This window comes from Taudactylus pleione, unplaced genomic scaffold (assembly GCF_031769625.1).
Source record: "Taudactylus pleione unplaced genomic scaffold, aTauple2 ptg000041l, whole genome shotgun sequence".
Taxonomy (NCBI): domain Eukaryota; kingdom Metazoa; phylum Chordata; class Amphibia; order Anura; family Myobatrachidae; genus Taudactylus; species Taudactylus pleione.
Window position 1 is genome coordinate 49,743,289 of NW_028284443.1, and position 19,641 is coordinate 49,762,929.

The 19,641-nt window shown below is 44.4% G+C and overlaps 1 protein-coding gene across 1 annotated transcript in view; it reads left to right on the forward strand.

The window, feature by feature from the left end:
- The window catches only part of F10 (coagulation factor X), a 70,540-nt gene that overhangs the window by 47,034 nt on the left and 3,865 nt on the right, over positions 1-19,641 (forward strand). The window contains exon 7 of the mRNA XM_088456808.1: positions 9,505-9,622. Within this exon, the coding sequence (XP_088312934.1) occupies positions 9,505-9,622 (118 nt within the window). The remainder of the gene's footprint in view (positions 1-9,504; positions 9,623-19,641) is intronic.

Genomic DNA, 19,641 nt, shown 5'->3' on the forward strand with positions numbered 1-19,641 from the left:
AGTTTCTGGTCAGAAATAGGGTGCTGTTCTCTGACGTACCTGGGAAAACCTCGGTCATTAAACATGACATCATCACTGACCCAGGGGTTAAAGTTAATCTAAAGCCCTATAGGTTACCAGAAGCACCAAGAGCATCGGTGTCGAAAGAAATTAAAAATATGCTAGAGTTAGGGGTTATTGAAGTATCACATAGTGAATGGTCAAGTCCCATTGTGTTGATTCCAAAGCCCGATGGGAGTGTGCGTTTCTGCAATGACTTCCGAAGGTTGAACAGTGTTTCAAAATTCGATGCCTACCCGATGCCACAGTGGAGAAGGAGGCGTTGGCCATAAAGTGGATGTCCGAAAGTAAGGACAGTAATACGAGATGGTTCTTGGCGTTACAAACTTTTAAATTTTCAGTGGAACACAGGCCAGGGGGCCTGTTGTTTAATGCAGATGCGTTGTCACGCGTTCATTGTTTGGGGGCTTCAGTTGTTCCGCCCCATAGGTCGAAAGAAAGGGGGGGATATGTGATAGGATCACTGTTAAAGTGGTCTGTGGCAGGGACATTTATCCCAGATTCCTGTCCTATGTGTTTAAAATCCCCAGGAGAAAGTCTGCAGTGTAGCAGGCTTGAGTTTTGGCTTTTTGAAAAGCCGGTTTGGGACCTGGGGGTGGTGGGTGAGAGGAGAGGGAGGGCTCCACCCACGGCCACTCCAGGTTTTGGTTCTCGCAGCCTGGTAACAGGCTTGTTAGTTTTCCACCTGAGAGTGGCCAATATAAGCCTAGTGTGTTGAGGGCTGAGTGTCTCACCTGGGAGAGCAGACAGGGAGTTTGCTCAGAGACACTGGAAAAACCTAACTGTAAGTGTTCTGCTGTGCTTTTGTTGCTGGTGAGGGCATTAGGCCCTGCCAGGTTCTGGTAGTGAGGGAACTACCTGTGAAGTTAGTGCCCCGACAGGGCTAGGATTTATGTTTATGGTTTCTTTTGTTGTTTCTGTTTTGCACAATAAAGACTGGCGCCGACCAGCTTGTACTTGCATCCAGACTGGTGTGCTGCTTCCCTGCTGCTGTGTGTGTGTGTGTAAGGAAGGAGTCCTCTACCCAGGAGAGGGACCTCCTAATCTGACTGTGTCGCAATATATATATATATATATATATATATATATTATATACACACGCACACACATATCCGGAAGGGAGCATCCAGGTTGGCCAGCAAAGAGGGGCGTGGCTGGGCACATTACAAGGCATATAAGGGAGGAACTTGGGGCGTGGCCCCACTATCGCCTCATTTTGGCCCCGCCCCTGCTACACAATACTGAGATTTTTAGCATTGTGAAGCAGGGGATGGGGTCATGATGAGGCGATTCAGTGCGAATCGTGTTATCAGCCCCCCCACCTCCCCCGCTGTGGGAATTTGTCGCTGCATTGCGGGAGGGGGTAACTTGAGGGACCGGGAGGCTTGCCTACTTTTCTGGGGGGCCGGGAGTGACACCCGATTTTCGGGAGGCTCCCGGCCAAATCGGGAGAGTAGGCATGTATGATATATATATATATACATACATATACACATACATATACACACACACACACACACACACACACACACACACGTAGTCAAATAATTGCTTTAAACAACCCTTGTGTCATAAAATGGTGAATATATGACATTAAACTTTATACCCCTGTAGACCAATACATTATGACCCCACCCATCTGAAGCAAATGACGCTGACTATATTGTAACATTGGTGCATGTGAGGGTCAGGAATATATTAGACGATAAGCTGACACTAGGTTCTCATACTCAATGTGTTGAATGCAGAAGTTATGGGCAGCTGTATAGACCTAAGTAACTGTTAAAAGTGTAGTGTCATGATCCTGCTATACAAAAAAAGGTTCTCTGTAGTGGCTCTCAGGCCTTTGGAACTGCAGACCAGTGCTCCTGCCATTTGAGCCACAGAAGTTGCTGTCAGTTAAAACATTGTGTATAGTATATTCTTTAACATCCTGCATTGTGCGGACTCTCCCCCCACTTCCTTATCATAGCCAATCCCCAGCGTAGGCTTTGGGTATTTAAGGGAGGAAGTAAGCACACTCAGGGCCTGATTCAGACTCGGTCGCAAGCGCTGAGTGCTCCCAACCGGGTCGATGTTTGCCCACTGGGCATGCGCACGACGGAGCCGCTCCGTCATGCGCATGCGCGAGACCCGGCTAGCGACGGGTGCTCCGTTGCTCCGGGTCTCGCACCAAAGGGGGCGAGCTGTCGATGGTGATTGACAGCTCACCCCATTTGATAGGCGGGCAGGAGGGGTGGCTGGCCAAACGGAGGCGTTCACCAGTGATGTCAGTGGGAGAGCTTCCGGCTCTATTAGAGCCAGAAGCTCTCTGGGGCTTGCGGTCATGAGACCCTACCACAAGGGTCTCGTCACAAGCCCGATGGTCTTGACCATCGCGACCATCAACCTGGCCGCTCGCAATAGCTGTGGGTGATTCAGAGTGAGCGCTCGTTCAGAGCATCCGGCTCTGAATCAGGCCCTCAGTGCTGGTTATATTGCCTGTCCCTGTGATTGTGCCTGAATCTAATACTGTTACCTGGATTTCTGCTTTTTTATGTACAGACTGCTTCTTAACAATTCTGACCTCTCAAGACTTGACCTTGGCCTGTTCCTGGACTTCTCTTTGTTACCCACCTGTCCCAAACTCAGATTGTTTACCCATTAACTCTACCATCTCCAAGCTCTGACCTAAGACCAAACCATTCCTGTCTGCCATCTTCCAATACCCAGCTTGTCTGACAACATCTTTTTCATCTGCACCTAAGGGCTTTAGTGTCCCACTCACTTTATCAGCATCATGCCTGGTGCTTAGAAAGTGGTCTACAGATACAGACTGGAATGACTCTACTTTTAGAAGCCAATTCAGATTGGGAAATCTCTGAACAGATCAAGGACTCTTTAGTGCAGTATCCAGGCCCCCCTGTTTAGAAGATCTGATGCCGTTGGCAATATGCTCCGATGGGCATCTCAGGAAGCAATATAATGAGAAGAGGTTCTTACTCTGAGAGAATGGTAGAAGTTATTATTATCCTATATTTATATAGTGCCACAAGGGTTCTGAAGTGCCATACAAAGTACTTAACCAAATGATCACACAAGAATATAGTTATTAACAGTACCAAACAATGCAAGACAAGGACATGGTGTATACACTTTGCTGCATTAGCGATCATAACACTTAAAAAAGCAGAATGGCGTCAACAACTAAGTGTTAGGTGCAGTTGTGGGGAATTAGGTGTGATAGTGTAAGTAAGGAAAAGAGAGGCATATGAGGGAAGAAAACCCTGCTCGTGAGAGCTTACATTCTAAAGTGGAGGGGCAGGCAGACGGATGACACAGATGGGTTAGTCAGTAGGAGGGATAATGGTGCAGTGGGCTCTTGATGAGATTTGGAAGGTTTGATGAAGAAGTGGTCTGATAGAGAGAGGGAGATAATTCCAGTGGTAGAAAGCAGTACGGGCAAAATCTTGGAGACGGGAGAGGGAGGAAGTAATCAGTTGGCAAGAGAGGCGGCAGGCAGTTGTGGAGCGAAGTGGGTGGGCAGGTGTATGAAGGGAGATGAGGTCAGAGATGAAAATGGGAGAGGATTGGTTTAGGGCTGTCAGTGAGTGTGAGAAGCTTGAATTGGGTTCTGAAGGGGAGATGGAGCCAGTGTAACCTCTCAAATTGACTCAAGCCCATGCAATTAGAGTCTTACTTCTGAAAGAGAAGTTCAGAAGGGCAAATGGACTGTGCTTATATTGTGAAAAAGACAGACACATGGTTCACTCATGCCCAAATAAGTCAGGTAATGGGAAAACCTGCAATCTGATGGGGAGGAGATCTTAGGTTGTTCATTCAAGGATTCAATAAACTCCATGCAAATTCCCATATTTCTATAAACTTCACCTGCACCCGTGGAACTACTGATAGTGGAGACTCAGGCAACTTCATAGATCAGAGATCAGTCTTCAAACTTGGCCTGCAAGTAGTATCTTTAGGGACACTGATCTCAATCATCGGCTTGCACAACAATATCCTTATGGAGGACCCTATTATGCTACAAACCATTCCTGATACTTTGACAGTGAAGAGTCTACATTCTGAAACAATATAATTTTTTGTTATAGTCTTCTTTCTATGTGCTCATTCTGGGTTTCCCTTGGCTGTCCAAACATTACCCTGTCATTGATGGACTTGCAGGTGAAATTTGCCATTGGAGCAAAATTGTCAATTGCAATGCATCAGTGCTCGTTAGAGTGGCTACAGAATTAATTGTTTATTGTTCAAGCCTTTATAAATGTAAGCTTTCCTTTGTTTTTTTTAAATCAATATTTTTTTATTGAAACAATGTTCTGAGGGAATCTCTTGAGACATCCTTCTCTATTCCACGTCTCTAGAGCATCTTCAGCAAGTCCGAGTGTTTGAAAAACTCTCGGCAGTATGCCAAACTCAAGAAATGGCAAATTGTCCCTTAAGGTGGCTTTTCTTGGTTTTTAAGTTTCCTGTCAGGGTTTAACCATGAATGCTCAAAAGGTTTATGGTTATACAAAAATGTGTGACTCCCATTAATCTGAAGGCTCTTCAGAGATGTTTAAGATTCACCAACTACTACAGGCATTTCATCTGCTCATTTTTATCTATTATACCACCCCTTACAGCACTAACCAGAAAAGTGGCAAATCCTACACACTGGTCTGGAGAGGCTTACCAGGCATTTCAGATACTGAAAAAAGCATTTTTGCCTGCTCTTGTGCTCAGTCACCTGATCCTTGCATTGCCTTTCATCACAGAAGCTGATGCCTCAGATGCAGGTGTTTTTGTCTCAAGTCTATTCATCACACAACAAACTGCATTTGTGCGTCTTCTTTTCAAGAAAGTTCTTCACCGCTGAATTATGATTTTGGAAACTGGGAGCCTCTAGTTATTTTAGTTATGTCACTATCACTTTCATATATGGTTTAAAGAATTTAAAGGCAGATGCAGTTTTAAGAAGTTTCTTCGGCAGCAGACAGATCCTCCTTCCCAGATTCCTATCATCCCAACAGAAAATATCTTAATTAGTCTTATCAGAGGATTATCCCAGCATCTACAGTGAGACCAAAGTCAAGTTATAGTCAGGACTCTGTCAGGGTTGTCATTCAATCTGGAATAGTTGAGACAAGCAGTTCTTCAGGAAGCCCATAATTGTAACTCCTGAGGGCATTTCTCAGACTTTAAAGACCCTGTCACATGCACTGTGATGGCCAGGATTTCAGTAAGATACTAGGAGCTTTGTGCTATCCTGTCAAACCTGTGCAAAGAACAAGTGTGCAAGAGACACATCATTTGGACAATTTATACCACTACATATTCAAACAAGGACAGATTTAGTAAACTGGCACACCTTATTCCCTTGTCCTGTCTTACTTCTGCCCAAGTTCTGGCCAGGCTGTTCATGCAACACATTCTTAGGTTCCATGGAATTTCCATCTAATATAGGGAGAGATGTATCAAACATTGGGGAGAGATAAAGTGAAGGGAGATAAAGTACCAACCACTCAGCTTTTAACTGACATTTTTCAGGCTGTGTTTGAATAATGACAGAAGCTGATTCGACCAAGTATCTTTTTCTACTTTCTTTCTCTCCAATGTTTGATACACCTCCCCCATAGTGTCTAACAGATAACTTAGTTTGTTGCCTGTTTCTGGCATTCTGCTCTATTTTTTGGAATTTTCTTAAGCTTTTCATCTGCGTATCACCCACAGGCCAACAGGCAACCCGGAAGAGTTAATCAAAGTCTGGAGCAAAACCTGAGATGTTATGTTTCTCATACCCAACGAAACTAGACGCACTCTCTCTTCCCTGGGCAGAATTCACTTATAACAATGCTCCGAACATTTCATCTGGGTCGTCCCCCTTTTATTACTGGCATGGATACCATACAGTAAAATAAAAATAGAGTCTCACTACGGCGCTGTCCATAATCAATAAATCAGGAGAACTGCATTATACCCAAGGTCACGATGTATTCTTCTTTCAGTTAATTTCACCACTCTTTCCACCAGGTTTCTTTATCACTCCAAAAAAGAAAAAGAATGGGCAATAGTGTAATACTGCGGTGACCTTCTGTCAAACCTCCTGGACATTAGCTGGGAGCCGAGGAGGAACTCACACACCAGGGACTCAGAGTCAGAGACCAAGACTACCCGCAGGGATACACTCAGCTTTGAAGGTGATTGGAGGAATCTAATGTCCAGGAGGTTTGACAGAAGGTCCAATTACTGTACATCAATATAATGATGAGAGATGCTTGATCAGTTTACTTTAAATGTGAGTGTCCCTTTGTGAGTCCGATTGATTCTTATGTCACAGCAGTATTACACTATTGCCCATTCTTTTTCTTTTTTGGGGCTCTATATACTACAATCCGCATTTGTAATGCAGATTGTAGTGTGATATTATCGATTGAATTCGCATTGCGAATTCAGGCAATATCACAGGGATTACTACAAATCACTTGCAGGGACAGAGCTTGCGAGAAAGCTCTGTCCCTGCGAATCCCCTCCGCACTCTAGTCACGATATTTTCGCAAAAAAATACCGTGACTAGTTCCCCGTGCATGCGCCGACCGGCCACCGCTGCTACCCCCCCGGCGCTAAGCTCCGCCCCCCACGATCGCGGACCCCCCACGACCCCTTCCCGACTTAATAGCCCTTACCTGCAGTCATTGGTGCTCCGGTGATGTCTTCCATGCCTCCGGTTAGCTGATATCCCATACTGCATTGGGACCCGATCACCTGATGACCGGGCCGCAGTGCAGCATGGGAGACCAGTTGACTGGAGGGGAGTCATCACCGGAGCCCCAACCACCGGTCCCTGGCGTCATGTAAGTGAATTTTTTTTTTACTATTTTTTTTTTGCAGTGTTTAGACCACACAGCTGATCACTGGGACCAGCTCCGGGCTCTGCTCTGCCTTTTAGAGCAGAGTAGGAGTCCGGCAACCGGGGGAGACCCTGGATAACGCCACCTCCAGGTGGCGTTATCACAGGGCTTTCCCCGGTATTTTTTTACAATTTATTTTTAGTAACTTTAGTCGGATCACATTTCCCATTACAATTATGGGAAATGCGATCTGCTTACTAAAAATAAGTGATACTTAGGGGTTGGAGTAGAATTTTACGAATTCTACTCCAATTGCCCTGTAATAACTATAGGTGATACTAAAATAATGTGAAAAGGGTGTGAAAACACTCTTTTTCACTTTATTTTAGTAAAGTAATGTTAATAAATAGAGCCCTTGGAGTGATAAAGAAACCTGGTTGAAAGAGTGGTGAAATTAATTGAAAGAAGAATACATCGTGACCTTGGGTGTGATGCAATTCTCCTGATTTATTGATTGTGGACAGCGCCGTAGAGAGACTCTATTTTTATTTTACTCTATTTATATTTGGGAATCAGTAAGGAGCTCCCTGAGTTCTATCACAGGCTGCAGTTCCACTTGCGCGGATTAAGGACACAATATATTTTCTTTTGCATTGATACCAACCAAAAGCATGGCCTTCTATACAAGATTCAACCAAATTCCATTGATATGAAGAAGACTGCTGTTCATCTCAAGACTATTTGTATGTCCGTATGTCCTGATCAGTGTCCTTTTTTTCATAAGCACAGGAGAATTAGTAATTTTAAAGTAGGTGACAGGCAAATTTGTACACAGCTGCTATGCAAAAATATACAAATGTTACAGCTGCCGGGAGATGTACTGAGATGCCCACCTGTGGATTTGCAAATCCAAGCATCTGCGTACAAAGACATAGCATCTGTCGCAGATGATTGGATTTTTTGCAGTCCCGAGTGAGTTTATGGTCCTGCAGAATGGCCATGGGAATTGAGACCTAAGTTGCAGGGTGTGACCATGCCCCTGAAACGGTCGCAACATGTCTGTGTTCCTTGCTGCCTTTGCTCCCTGACTGTCAATCACACTGTGAATAGTCCCTACGGTAATGGCTCTTGACGCATGGGCATTGCGACTAGATGCATGCGCAGTTTAATAATAATCACTCTACTCCGTAACCTTTGGAATAGCGTACAACTCAAACAGGCCCCTAGTCCCATCAGCTTTCAGTTGGATCTGTCAGCTTATCTATGGTTTCCAGTGTTTCAGGGGTGTCTTTAGAGAGGAGGGGACCCGTGTGCATCCCCTGTCACAGGCCCCCTCCTCTCACCCCTGCAGCCGACTTACATGGCTGGCTGGCCACTGCAGAGTCAGTAGACTCTGGGCACTAGAGTGTGCCCAGAGTCTACTGCGCATGTGTAGATCGCCAGAACAATGGCCACGGCTGCCATTTTTCACTGTTTTGAGCAGCGCTGACAGACCCGATGCGTGACCTCGGAGAGGTAAATTTTAGATAATATGGGTACAGGTTGTGCACACCGCACACCCTGCACCCATTATAAATACGCCCCTGCAGTGTTTCCATTCTCCTCTAAGCTGGTGTTCTATTGTAATAAATTCTGACCCAGAGAGCGCCCTTCTCTATCTCCACTCCTTGTGTATGGGTATCCAGAGTATTTTGTAAAATAATTCTGGATTCAAAAAGGGTCAAATTTAATATTATATATATATGTGCCTGAAAAAAGATCTTGTGTTGCTGCAAAAATCCTTGCATGCCTGTAGATCAGAGTTTCCCAAACTCTGCCATTACAGTCCAGTTTTTAAAGATATCCATGCTTGAGCACAGGTGACTTAATTAGTCCCTCAATTTGATTTAACCATCTGGATTACATGACTGTAATGGCGGGGTTTGGGAACCTCTGGTGTATAGTATTCTTGAACATCCTGCATTGTACAGGCTCTCTGCCCACTTCCTGGTGACAGCCAATCACAATGCGGATGAAGTTTGCAATGAGCTACAAATTAAATAAAAAATCTTTCCTCTCTAATTGAAATAGATCAGCCATATACAAGGCATAACAGCTCATGCACATAACACACGCACCAAGCCAGGGCAGTAGAGCTCAAGATAAGCAATATATGGATACAGGCTGCTTTCGTTATATAATGAAACAAATACGGTTTGGGTACGAGATGCCCGCGCTCAGGATGCCAGTGGTCAGAATCTCTATGCCCGCATCCCGACAAGGTTAGGATACCGACACCTGTCGGTAAGTATTCTAACCCTACCCCTAAACCTTACCCTCCCTTCCTGCAGGCTGCACCTAACCTTCCCCCCCACAGCCTAAACCTATCCACCCCCTCCCCCCAATGCCTAACACCTAACCCTAACCTTCCCCCTAACCACAATACTTACTAGCCGGATACTGGCGGTCGGGATTGTGACTAGTGTCGGAATTCCGGCGCCGGCATCTCGACCACCGGGATATAAACTACATCCCACATTTACAGCAGCTAACATTTTCTATGGAAGAAAAATTAATTTTAAAGTCATCTGCACATATGTAATGATAAATATCTTCTTCTTTTTTTTTATCCCCACAGGCAGTCTTGGTGAGTGAAGAAAATGTGCCTTTCTGTGGAGGAACAATCCTGTCTAAGCAATTTATCCTCACTGCAGCGCACTGCATGAATCAGACAAAATACTTCAAAGTTGTTGTAGGTAAGTACAGCTGTTACCAAATGCACGTCTTCCACCATACACTGATCGTGACTATCGCATCTAAAATGTATCTTGAGAACTGACACTATAGGGCATAATCAATTGGGGGCAAGAAAAGCAAAAATCCTGCACCCGCGAGGTTTTTCCTGCAGGTGCGGGATTTTTGCTATTCAATTAGGTGGTCTATTTACTAAGCAGTGTTAGGAGACAGAGTGAAAAGTGATAAGAAAGTGATAAGGTGCCAGCCAATCAGCTCCCAACTGTCATCTCCCAGGCTGTGTTTGAAAAATGACAGTTGGGAGCTGATTGGCTGGCACCTTATCACTTTCTTATCACTTTTCACTCTGTCTCCTAACACTGCTTAGTAACTAGACCCCTAAATGCTCTGCGAAATGAAAAACATGTAGCCAGGTCATAGAATAATTAGGGGTGTGCACCGGCCACTTTTCGTGTTTTGGTTTTGGATCTGAATCTTTCTTCGTGTTTTGGATCTGGATTGGTTTTGCCAAAACCACCCTTCCGTGTTTTTGGTTCTGGGTTTTGGATCTGTATTTTTTTTTAAAAAAAGCATAAAAACAGCTAAAATCACAGAATTTGTGTGTTTTTCTTCTCCTATGCTATTATTAACCTCAATAACCTTAATTTCCACTCATTTCCAGTCTATTCTGAACACCTCACACCTCACAATAGTGTTTTTATGTCCAAAAGGTTGCACCGAGGTAGCTGGATGACTATGCTAAGAGATACCAGTGGGCGGCACAAACACGTGGTCCATCTAGGAGTGACACTGCAGTGGCAGACAGGATGGCAGTTTGAAAAACTAGGCCCCAAACAGTACATAATTCAAAGAAAAAAAAGAGGTGCAAGATGGAATTGTCCTTGGGCCCTCCCACCCACCCTTATGTTGTATAAACAGGACATGCACACTTTAACAAACCAAACATTTCAGCGCCAGGGTCTGCCACACGACTGTGGCTGAAATGATTGGTTCGTTTGGGCCCCCACAAAACAAGCTGGCAATTAATCTCCTGCACAAACTGGCTCTACGGAGGCAAGATGTCGTCCTCATCCACCGATTCCTCACCCTCTTCAGTGTTGTGTACATCCTCATCCTCACAGAGTATTAATTCTTCCCCGCTGGAATCCACAACCACAGGTCCCTCTGTACGTTCTGGAGACTGGTCTCCCTGGAAGGGTTGATAATTCATTTTATGAACATCATCTTCTCCACATTTTGTGGAAGCAATCTCCTACGCCTTTCGCTGACAAGGTTCCCGGCTGCACTAAACACTCTTTCGGAGTACACACTGGAGGGGGGGCAACTCAGGTAAAATAGAGCCAGTTTGTACAGGGACCTCCAAATTGCCTCTTTTTCCTGCCAGTACAGGTACGGACTGTCTGACATGCCTACTTGGATGCTGTCACCGATGTAATCCTTTAACAGACAGACGCATGCTTGTCGCTGCTGCTTTAAAACATTAAATTTTTATTGTTTCAAAATTATTGGGGTAGGGTCTGGGGTACAGAAATTAAAAAGGGAGGGGATTGGGGAAACAAAAATAAACAAGTAGGTACAATATATGCATAGATACTAACAAAGACATCCTGGCTTTATTGATACCGGCCGGAACAGGCAACTGTTTACGTTAGTTAACATATGATTACAATTTAGATTTACCAGATCAAAATAATGTACACAACTAAATTGACTATATATAAACAGCCAGCTATAATAATGTCCTCCAGATGGTTAAACCGTGAAAGGACAAAACAACTCTCCCCGTAGCCTCCAATGATCCATTCAGGTTCAGATATATTTCTAAAATGTAATAGATTGGGTCACTGGGTTCAGGTTTTTGATGACCAATATTCAGACCAATTCAGCCACTGAATAAGTGGATTGGATGATGCTGCGATGTAGCTTACTCCAGCTGTTTCAAACTCATAGTGAGAATGGACTTTTTTTTCTATATCTTCTATTGTGGGAATTATAGAAGTTCTCCAATTTTGAGCCAACATTAATTTAGTGACTATCAGGACGTGTCCCATTAAATAGCGGTCCTTAGCGGTCATATCATCATTGAATAAATGAAAGATAGCTGTAACCGGGTGCGGGGGGATAGTGATCTTTATAATTTTTTAAATTAAAATAAATACCTCTTTCCATAGTGGAGTAACTAAAGGGCAAGTCCAAAAAATGTGGAGTAAAGAGCCGACATGGCCACAGTTCCGCCAACATAAATTGGAGTGAGATGATGAAATAGTATGCATTAGTTTAGGTGTAAAATATTGTCGGTGGAGTAACCTATAATATTGTTCCATATGTGATGTGCATTTGGAAATTTTATGACTAGTTTTGTACATAAGACGGCAGTCCTCTTCGGAGAAGGTATAAGAAAGATCTGTTTCCCATTTCACAATCGTTACCGGTTTGCTGAATTCTGTGGGAGTTATTAGTTGAGAGTACCACCATGTAATGGCTCCTTTGTTATTCACTTTATTTAGTTGATTTACTAAAAGTTTAGGCAAATCTTTGATGGTGTATGGAGGTGGTGTTGTACTTTGAAGCCAATGTCTTATTTGCAAGTATTTACAGAACTCTCTAAAAGAGGTGCGGAATTGTGCATTAATTTGGGTAAATGATTGAAGGGTGCCGAGTGTAGTTATATCTTTAAGGGAAAAAATACCCTGGGATTTCCAGGTCTCAAAGCTTAAATTCGGTATTAGGGTGGCGAGTCCCTCAAGAGAAAAATCCGTGGAAGGGAGGCCTACTTCTGGTGATGCTGTAACCATTTCTAACCAGGCTTTCCTGGTTGTGGATATCGTCGTATATTTTTCGATCCATGGGATCTTAACCTGAGATGGTAACCAGAGGCAATCCGTGAGTGGGAATGGAGTAGCCATATCCCATTCCAGCTGAGCCCATGGCATCATCTTCCCTTTTGAAAACCAAGGATTTATTTGTGCTAGGAGGGATGCTATTTGGTACTTGCGGAGGTCCGGGAGTCCCATGCCTCCCTCTGTCTTAGGTAGGGACATTAATTTCCTTGCTTGTCTAGGTTTCCTATCCTTCCAAATATAGGAAGTAAAACGTTTTTTAATTCTAGTGAGTACATATTGGGGGATTAGTATGGGCAATGTTCGAAAAAAATACAATATCTTTGGTAGTACAACCATTTTTAAGGCCGCAAGTCTGCCCATCCACGAAATATTGGACATCGTCCAATCCTTAAAAAGTAACGACAGTTGTCGAATCAATGGCAGATAGTTAGCTGCTATTTTACTATTAATAGTGGCCGTTAAATGGATTCCTAAATATTTAATAGAGTGATTCTGCCAAGCGTATTTATAAGTCTCTTTAAGGGAAGCCAATAAGTGTTGTGGGAAATTAATCGGGAGAGCCTCTGTTTTAGAGCAGTTTAGTTTATAGTAAGAGACCCCAGAGAATGCTCCCAACAAACTATGTAAAGCTGCTAAGGAGTTAATCGGATCTGTTAGTGTCAGCAGGATATCGTCAGCAAACAGGCTTGTTTTGTACATTTTGCCAAAGAGGATAGGGCCTGTGATGTTATGGTCCTGTCTGATGGCTTCTGCTAATGGTTCGATTGCCAGGGCAAACACCAGTGGAGACAGAGGACATCCCTGCCTCGTACCATTTGTAATCATAAATGGGGTGGAGAGTATGCCGTTAACAAAGACTCTGGCCGAGGGGGAAGAATATAATGCTAATATTGACGTGAGAAAGCTGCCCTCTATTCCGAACTTAACCAATACTGCTTTTAAGTATTGCCAATTCAGTCTATCAAATGCCTTCTCTGCGTCTAATGATAGAAGTAGGGGAGGATGGTCACAACTGGAGAAAGATTCAATAATATTGATCAGCTTCCTCGTATTATCAGGTCCCTGCCTCCCTGTCACAAATTCTACCTGATCTTGATGTATTAAAATCGGTAACAGAGAATTAAGTCTATTTGATAAAAGTTTGGCAAATATTTTTATATCCGTATTGAGAAGTACAATTGGCCTATAGTTAGCCATGACGGACAAATTTTTACCTGGTTTGGGGAATGCTACTATCCTCGCCTCTAGCATTTCTCTCGGGAAGGAGCCCTTTGATGAGACATCATTAAACAGGTGTGTTAAAATGGGAGACCAAGTGTTTTGGAAGCATTTAAAAAATTTATTTATATAACCATCCGGTCCCGGAGCCTTATCGAGAGGAAGGGATCTGATAACTGATAGAATTTCTTCCCCGGACCAGGGTTCCGCTAGTGCTGTTAAAGCATCGGCATCTAGGGAGGGAAGATCTACTGCACTAAGAAAGTCATCTATCTGGTTTAATGAGGGTTGGGGCGTCATAGGGTCGTCTTTCAGATTGTAGAGGGAGGAGTAGTACTGCGCAAAGGATTCCGCTATAGCAAAAGGATCCGTAATTTTGATACCCTTGATATTGGAAATCAATCTTATGCTTTCCTTTGCTCTTTTCCCCCTTAATTTTTGAGCTAGCATCCGGCCTGCCCTATCTCCCTGAATATAAAACTTTTGACGTAGTTTAAACATTGTCTGATGAACTTTTTTAAGGGCTAAAGTGTTCCATTCTGTTCTGGCAATAAGTAGTTCCTTATAAATTACGTCATCCTTCGGATTAAGTTTATGTTTAGCATCTAAATCTGCCAATCGACATTCGATATTAACTTGTTGAAGAATAGATGCCTTATGTAAGCGAGCCGCTGCCTGGATAGCTGACCCCCTAATTACTGCTTTAAGCGAACACCAGAAAGTGGACGAGGAAGTATCCTCTGGTTTGTTGGTTTCCAGAAACAAGGAAAGGGCGTTGGAAATTAATTGTTTAGATTCGGTATGGTTCAAGAGATATTCTCCCAGTCGCCAGGGACCTGGGGAAGACCTCAATCTATTGATATCCCAGTCTAAGGACATTGCCGCATGATCCGACCAGGCGACCGGCAGAATTGATGATTGTTTAATATACGGTAAAGACCATTTATCTGCCAATACCAGGTCGATGCGGGAATAGGATTTGTGTACCTGAGAATAAAAGGTGTAGTCCCTCTCACCTGGATGCCCCGCCCTCCCTACATCATATAGCTCGTATTCACTTAGAATTCGTCTGAAGCTTTGAGAATGATTTTGAGATGGTTGTGAGTTAATTTTTGATTTTGATGAGGATTTATCCCACAGCGGATCTGGAGCTATATTAAAATCTCCCAATAATAGTAAAATCCCTCTTTTATACGTTTGAAGAGCCGTGCAAAATTTCCTAATAAAGGATATTTGTTTCGTATTTGGTGCATATATTGATGCAAGTGTCACAGGAACATTATCTAATTTACCTACAAGTATAAGATATCGGCCTTCCTTATCGTTTATTTGTTTGTCTAAGACAAAGTTACTTGTTTTAGAAAATAAAATTGCCACTCCAGCTTTTTTGCAAGGACAATTGGAGGTGTAGCATATAGGGAATTTCAGATTGGAAAATTGAGGTGGGGTGGATTGTTGGAAATGGGTCTCTTGGATAGCTATGATATGAGCCTTACATTTAGCAAAATATCGTAGTGCTAGCTGTCTTTTATTGGGAGAGTTGAGTCCCTTAACGTTAATAGACAATATCTTAACCATTTGGAAATAACACCACTCTGCTAAACATCAATAGTACTGAATCTAAGGGTGCTAAAGACAATACCAGATTGCTGGTAATATGAAGTACCTGAATACTATATAAAACAAAAGAAAACAGAAAAACAAGAAAAAAAGGAAAAAAAGAATAGTTCCATAAAGAAACTATTGGAGACCACCTTCTTAGGTGGTACATTGGGGTAAGTGGTCACTAGAACATCGATCCCCCGTCGCCCGGGGTCGGAATACTGTACATTAAACATGAGTATTCTATCGAGCAGAAACTGAAAACATATATAACGGCTTACATCTATCACGCATATAGAGAACAGAAGAAAAAGGGCTCAGATGTATATAGATAAGAATAATAAGAAGAAACAAATCAAAGAAAAGAAAGCAATATGCACCCACCTAGCGCTCCAAACTGTAAGATAAACGGTACGGGAACAAAACGCTCCGTTTGCGACTTTAAACTGAAAAGGTAGCTCTATGTTAAAACTAACTACCTCAATGCAAGTCACCGTAATGGTAACAAATCCCAAACTAAAGAGAAAAAAAAAAAGAGAATAGAGGAGCATCATATAACGAAAAATCAATTAAGTATAGAAACACTAGGTGGGCACATTACTATACGAAAGGATACAAACGGCCTGAAAAACCATTAAGTCCACTCCTGGTTCACATGCAGGTTGCTTGGTAGCTTCTGTGATATGTCTTCTAAGTTCCAGGACACCAGGAGCTGGATACCTGCCGCTGGATCAGATACAACTGTGGTAGAGCCATTCCTATTGATTATCAATTTAGTGGGGAAGCCCCACCTATAATTGATGGAAGCCTTTTGTAGAGCTCTGGTGACTGGTAGAAATGATCTTCTCAGAGCTAGTGTTGCAGCAGAGAGGTCACCAAAGATTTGGATTTTTCCCATAGTGGAAGCATCTGCAGATCTTGCTGCACGCAGGATTGCCTCTTTAGTGTGGAAAAAATGTACTCATCAGAACATCCCTAGGAGCATCGGTAGGCGCATTACGGGCTTTAGGCAGTCTATGCACACGGTCCAATAGAAAGTCCGAAATCTGTGTAGTTGGTAGAAGTTTCATAAATATATCAGTCACATGTGCTATTAGCTCTGAATTTGAAATAGTCTCCGGGATTCCACGAAGGTTGAGATTATTTCGCCTAGACCTATCTTCCAGGTCTGCGGTCTTAAGCCTCAGAGATGTGACCTCCGACTGCAACTCCTCATGAAGATTGATCAGTTCATTATGTGATTTTATGACCTCTTCCAACTTGTTCTCCAAATGATCTGTGCGAGATCCCAACTCGTCCACCGAACATTGACAAGATTGCAAGGCTGATTTAAATTCAGACGTAATATCGTCCTTAAAGGAAGCCAAGAGCAACTTCATAGAGCAATTCCAGTTGTTTGGAGGAGGCTCGTGGAAAATCGTCAGAAGAGGAGCTTAAAGTAGACGGATGTTTACTGCTCTTATTAAATGATGGGCCTGCTTTATCGGTTTGTGAGGAGGGAGACGCTTTGAAGAACGATACTTGTGACACAGTCGGAGGCTTTGGGCGTTTTGGTGCCATCATGAAATAGCTAAAGGCCCACTGTTATAAATTAGATAGTAGGAATGGCGGCTTATATTATTACTCAAGAAGCATACGGGCGACAGAGGGTCAGATTGGAGTTAGCATAGGTAAGCTCACATTTCGGCACAATGGTATTAATTTCTTGGGAGGTAGCCTATCGGTTGCATAGGCGTAGGTCTGGTATAGGTGGATTATCTTTTGACAGTGAGCCCAGGATCCTGAGCTGCTGGATATAAAAGAGCTCTCGTATGGCTCCGGGTCCCCCGCCAGCTCTTGAATCACATCCTATGGTGTGGGTCTGTAGATTTCTAAGGTGTCGCCGATCTGACTTGCCACTAGATCGCGTTACCACAATGTGGAGGATGGCGAATGATGACCACCCGCGTCCTTGCGGTATTGATCGCGGGGGTTTCTGAGGGCCCCCAGGGAGTGAGACTAGTCCCTCCTTGTGACCGTGCAATCGGTGTAGGTCTGAAGGGTGCTGCAGTAATGCGGCTCCGTCCAGCGGCCGCCGCTACAGCCCTGCTACTCGATGGTCTAAAATTGAGGTTGGGGTCTCTGAATAGGTACCGGGCCCGAACCACTCCGGAACTGTGAAGTGGCTGTAGAGTGCAGCAATGCCCCCTCTGTAACTCCCCAGCGTGATGGGGTGTAGGGCCCGAGCAACGCAGGTTCCCAGGACACCCAGTGGGAAAGAGAAGGGCTCCGGCACACACCGCAGCTGCTGTGGGTAAGCGGCAGTGATTAGAGTCGGCGGCTCTCCTCACCGCACTCACTACACCGCGCTCATTTGTTTAGGTGCGGCGGGCAGCGGCTACCCCCCTGGGCCTTCCGGGGATTGTTGGGAGGGTACCTGTGGGGTCCACAATAGTGCGGCGATGTCCGCGACGTCACCGAGGAGGCCGCGATGATCCGCCGGCGGTGGCGGGTATCACCCGCAATCGAGGCCGCGGCTTCAGGCGGGATGTAGGCCGCAGACGGACTGGGGCCCAGAAGCTGCTCACCGGGGACAGACAAACCCCCAGCGCGTGCTCGCAATGTACAGCAGATCACTAGCTGTGATTGAAAGGGTCTTATATGCCCCTCTTTTGAAAACAAAAGGGGTTTATCAAAGGTTTCTCTTGGAGCTCTTCTCAAGTGCTGCTGATCAGCTCTGTAGTCAGACCACGCCCCCGTCGCTGCTGCTTTGAGGATGCAGGTGCGGCTACAGCCCACACAATTCACAAACACAGAAAAAAAGAAGATTATTTTATTTTTTGTGGAGCGCACTTTGAGGGTTACACCACCCTTTAACAGACAGACGCACGCTTGTCGCTGCTGCTTTGAGGATGCAGGTGGAATCTAGACGGGATTTGGAACCGGGGACACACTACCTCCATCAATTGTCTAAATCCCACTGCACTAATGGCGGATACCGGACGCACGTCTAACACCAACATAGCAGTCAAGGCCTCAGTTATACGTTTTGCTTCAGGATGACTGCTGTCGTACTTCATCCTCCTCGCTAGGGACTGTTGGAGGGTCAATTGTTTAGTAAAAGTAGTGGTGTTCCTACTTCCTCTCTGGGATGATGAACAACTCCCAGCAGCAGCAACAGCACTAGGAGGAAGTGGTTCTTGATCTTTCCCTATTTTATTTTTATCGGAGAAAGTTTGGTCCTCCATTTATGTTATATTGATATATACGTGCGGCTAAGGCGCACACAAACGCAGAAAATATTTTTTTATTTTTGCTGGAGAGTAGTGCACTTTGTGGGTTACACCATCCATTAAGAAATGAGCCAGCCGGCCCTTTACTTATGGGACACAGGCGCACGCTTGGCGCTGCTCCTTTGTTGATGCACATGCAGCCACAGTGCACACAATTCACAAAACAGAATTTTTTTTTAAATTTTGTTTGGAGTGTACTTTGGGGGTTACAGCACCCTTTAACAGTCAAGCCAACCGGCCTTTTACTTATGGGACACAGGCGCACGCTTGGCACTAATTTGTTGATGTACGTGCGGCTACTGCGCACACAATTCACAAACACAAAAAAATATATATTTTTATTTTGTTTGGAGTGCCCTTTGGGGGTTACAGCACCCTTTAACGGACAAGCCAGCCGGCCTTTTACTTATGGGACACAGACGCACGCTTGGCGCTGCTCCCTTGTTGATGTACGTGCAGCCACAGTGCACACAATTCATAAACACAGAAATTTGTTTTTTTTTAGCACTTGGGGGAGCACCCCTGACAGACAGAGCACCCCCTGGACAACACTACAGCACCCCTTTAGGACTGGGACACTGCACAGGACTTTGGAGTGGACACAGCCCCTATGGACAACTGACTGCACAACACAGTCCAGCCAGCCCCTATGGACTTTGAAGTAGTGGACACAGCCCCTATGGACAACAACAGCAGCACAGCGCAGCACAACACTACACTGCACTACACTACACTACAACACAACACTACACAGCCCAGCCAGCCCTAACTCCCACCCTCCCTCTTCACTGTCCACAGCCGAGTGAGAAAATGGCGCCGACGCGGGTACCTTATATAGGATCCAAAACCCGCGAGACCCGGAAGGTGGTATGATGACGTTTTGCCTCGATTTCAGATCAGAGTCGAGCCTGACTCGGATCGGCCTCGGCTCGGGGGGATCAGATTTCAGAAATCCGAACCCACTCACCCCTAAGAATAATACAGTGGTTCATGGAAGTTACCCATTTTCCTATCTATTTTTTGCAAAATGTTTGTATGACGAGTTTGAAACCTGAATATACCGTAATCTCCTGTCTTCCATCTCTA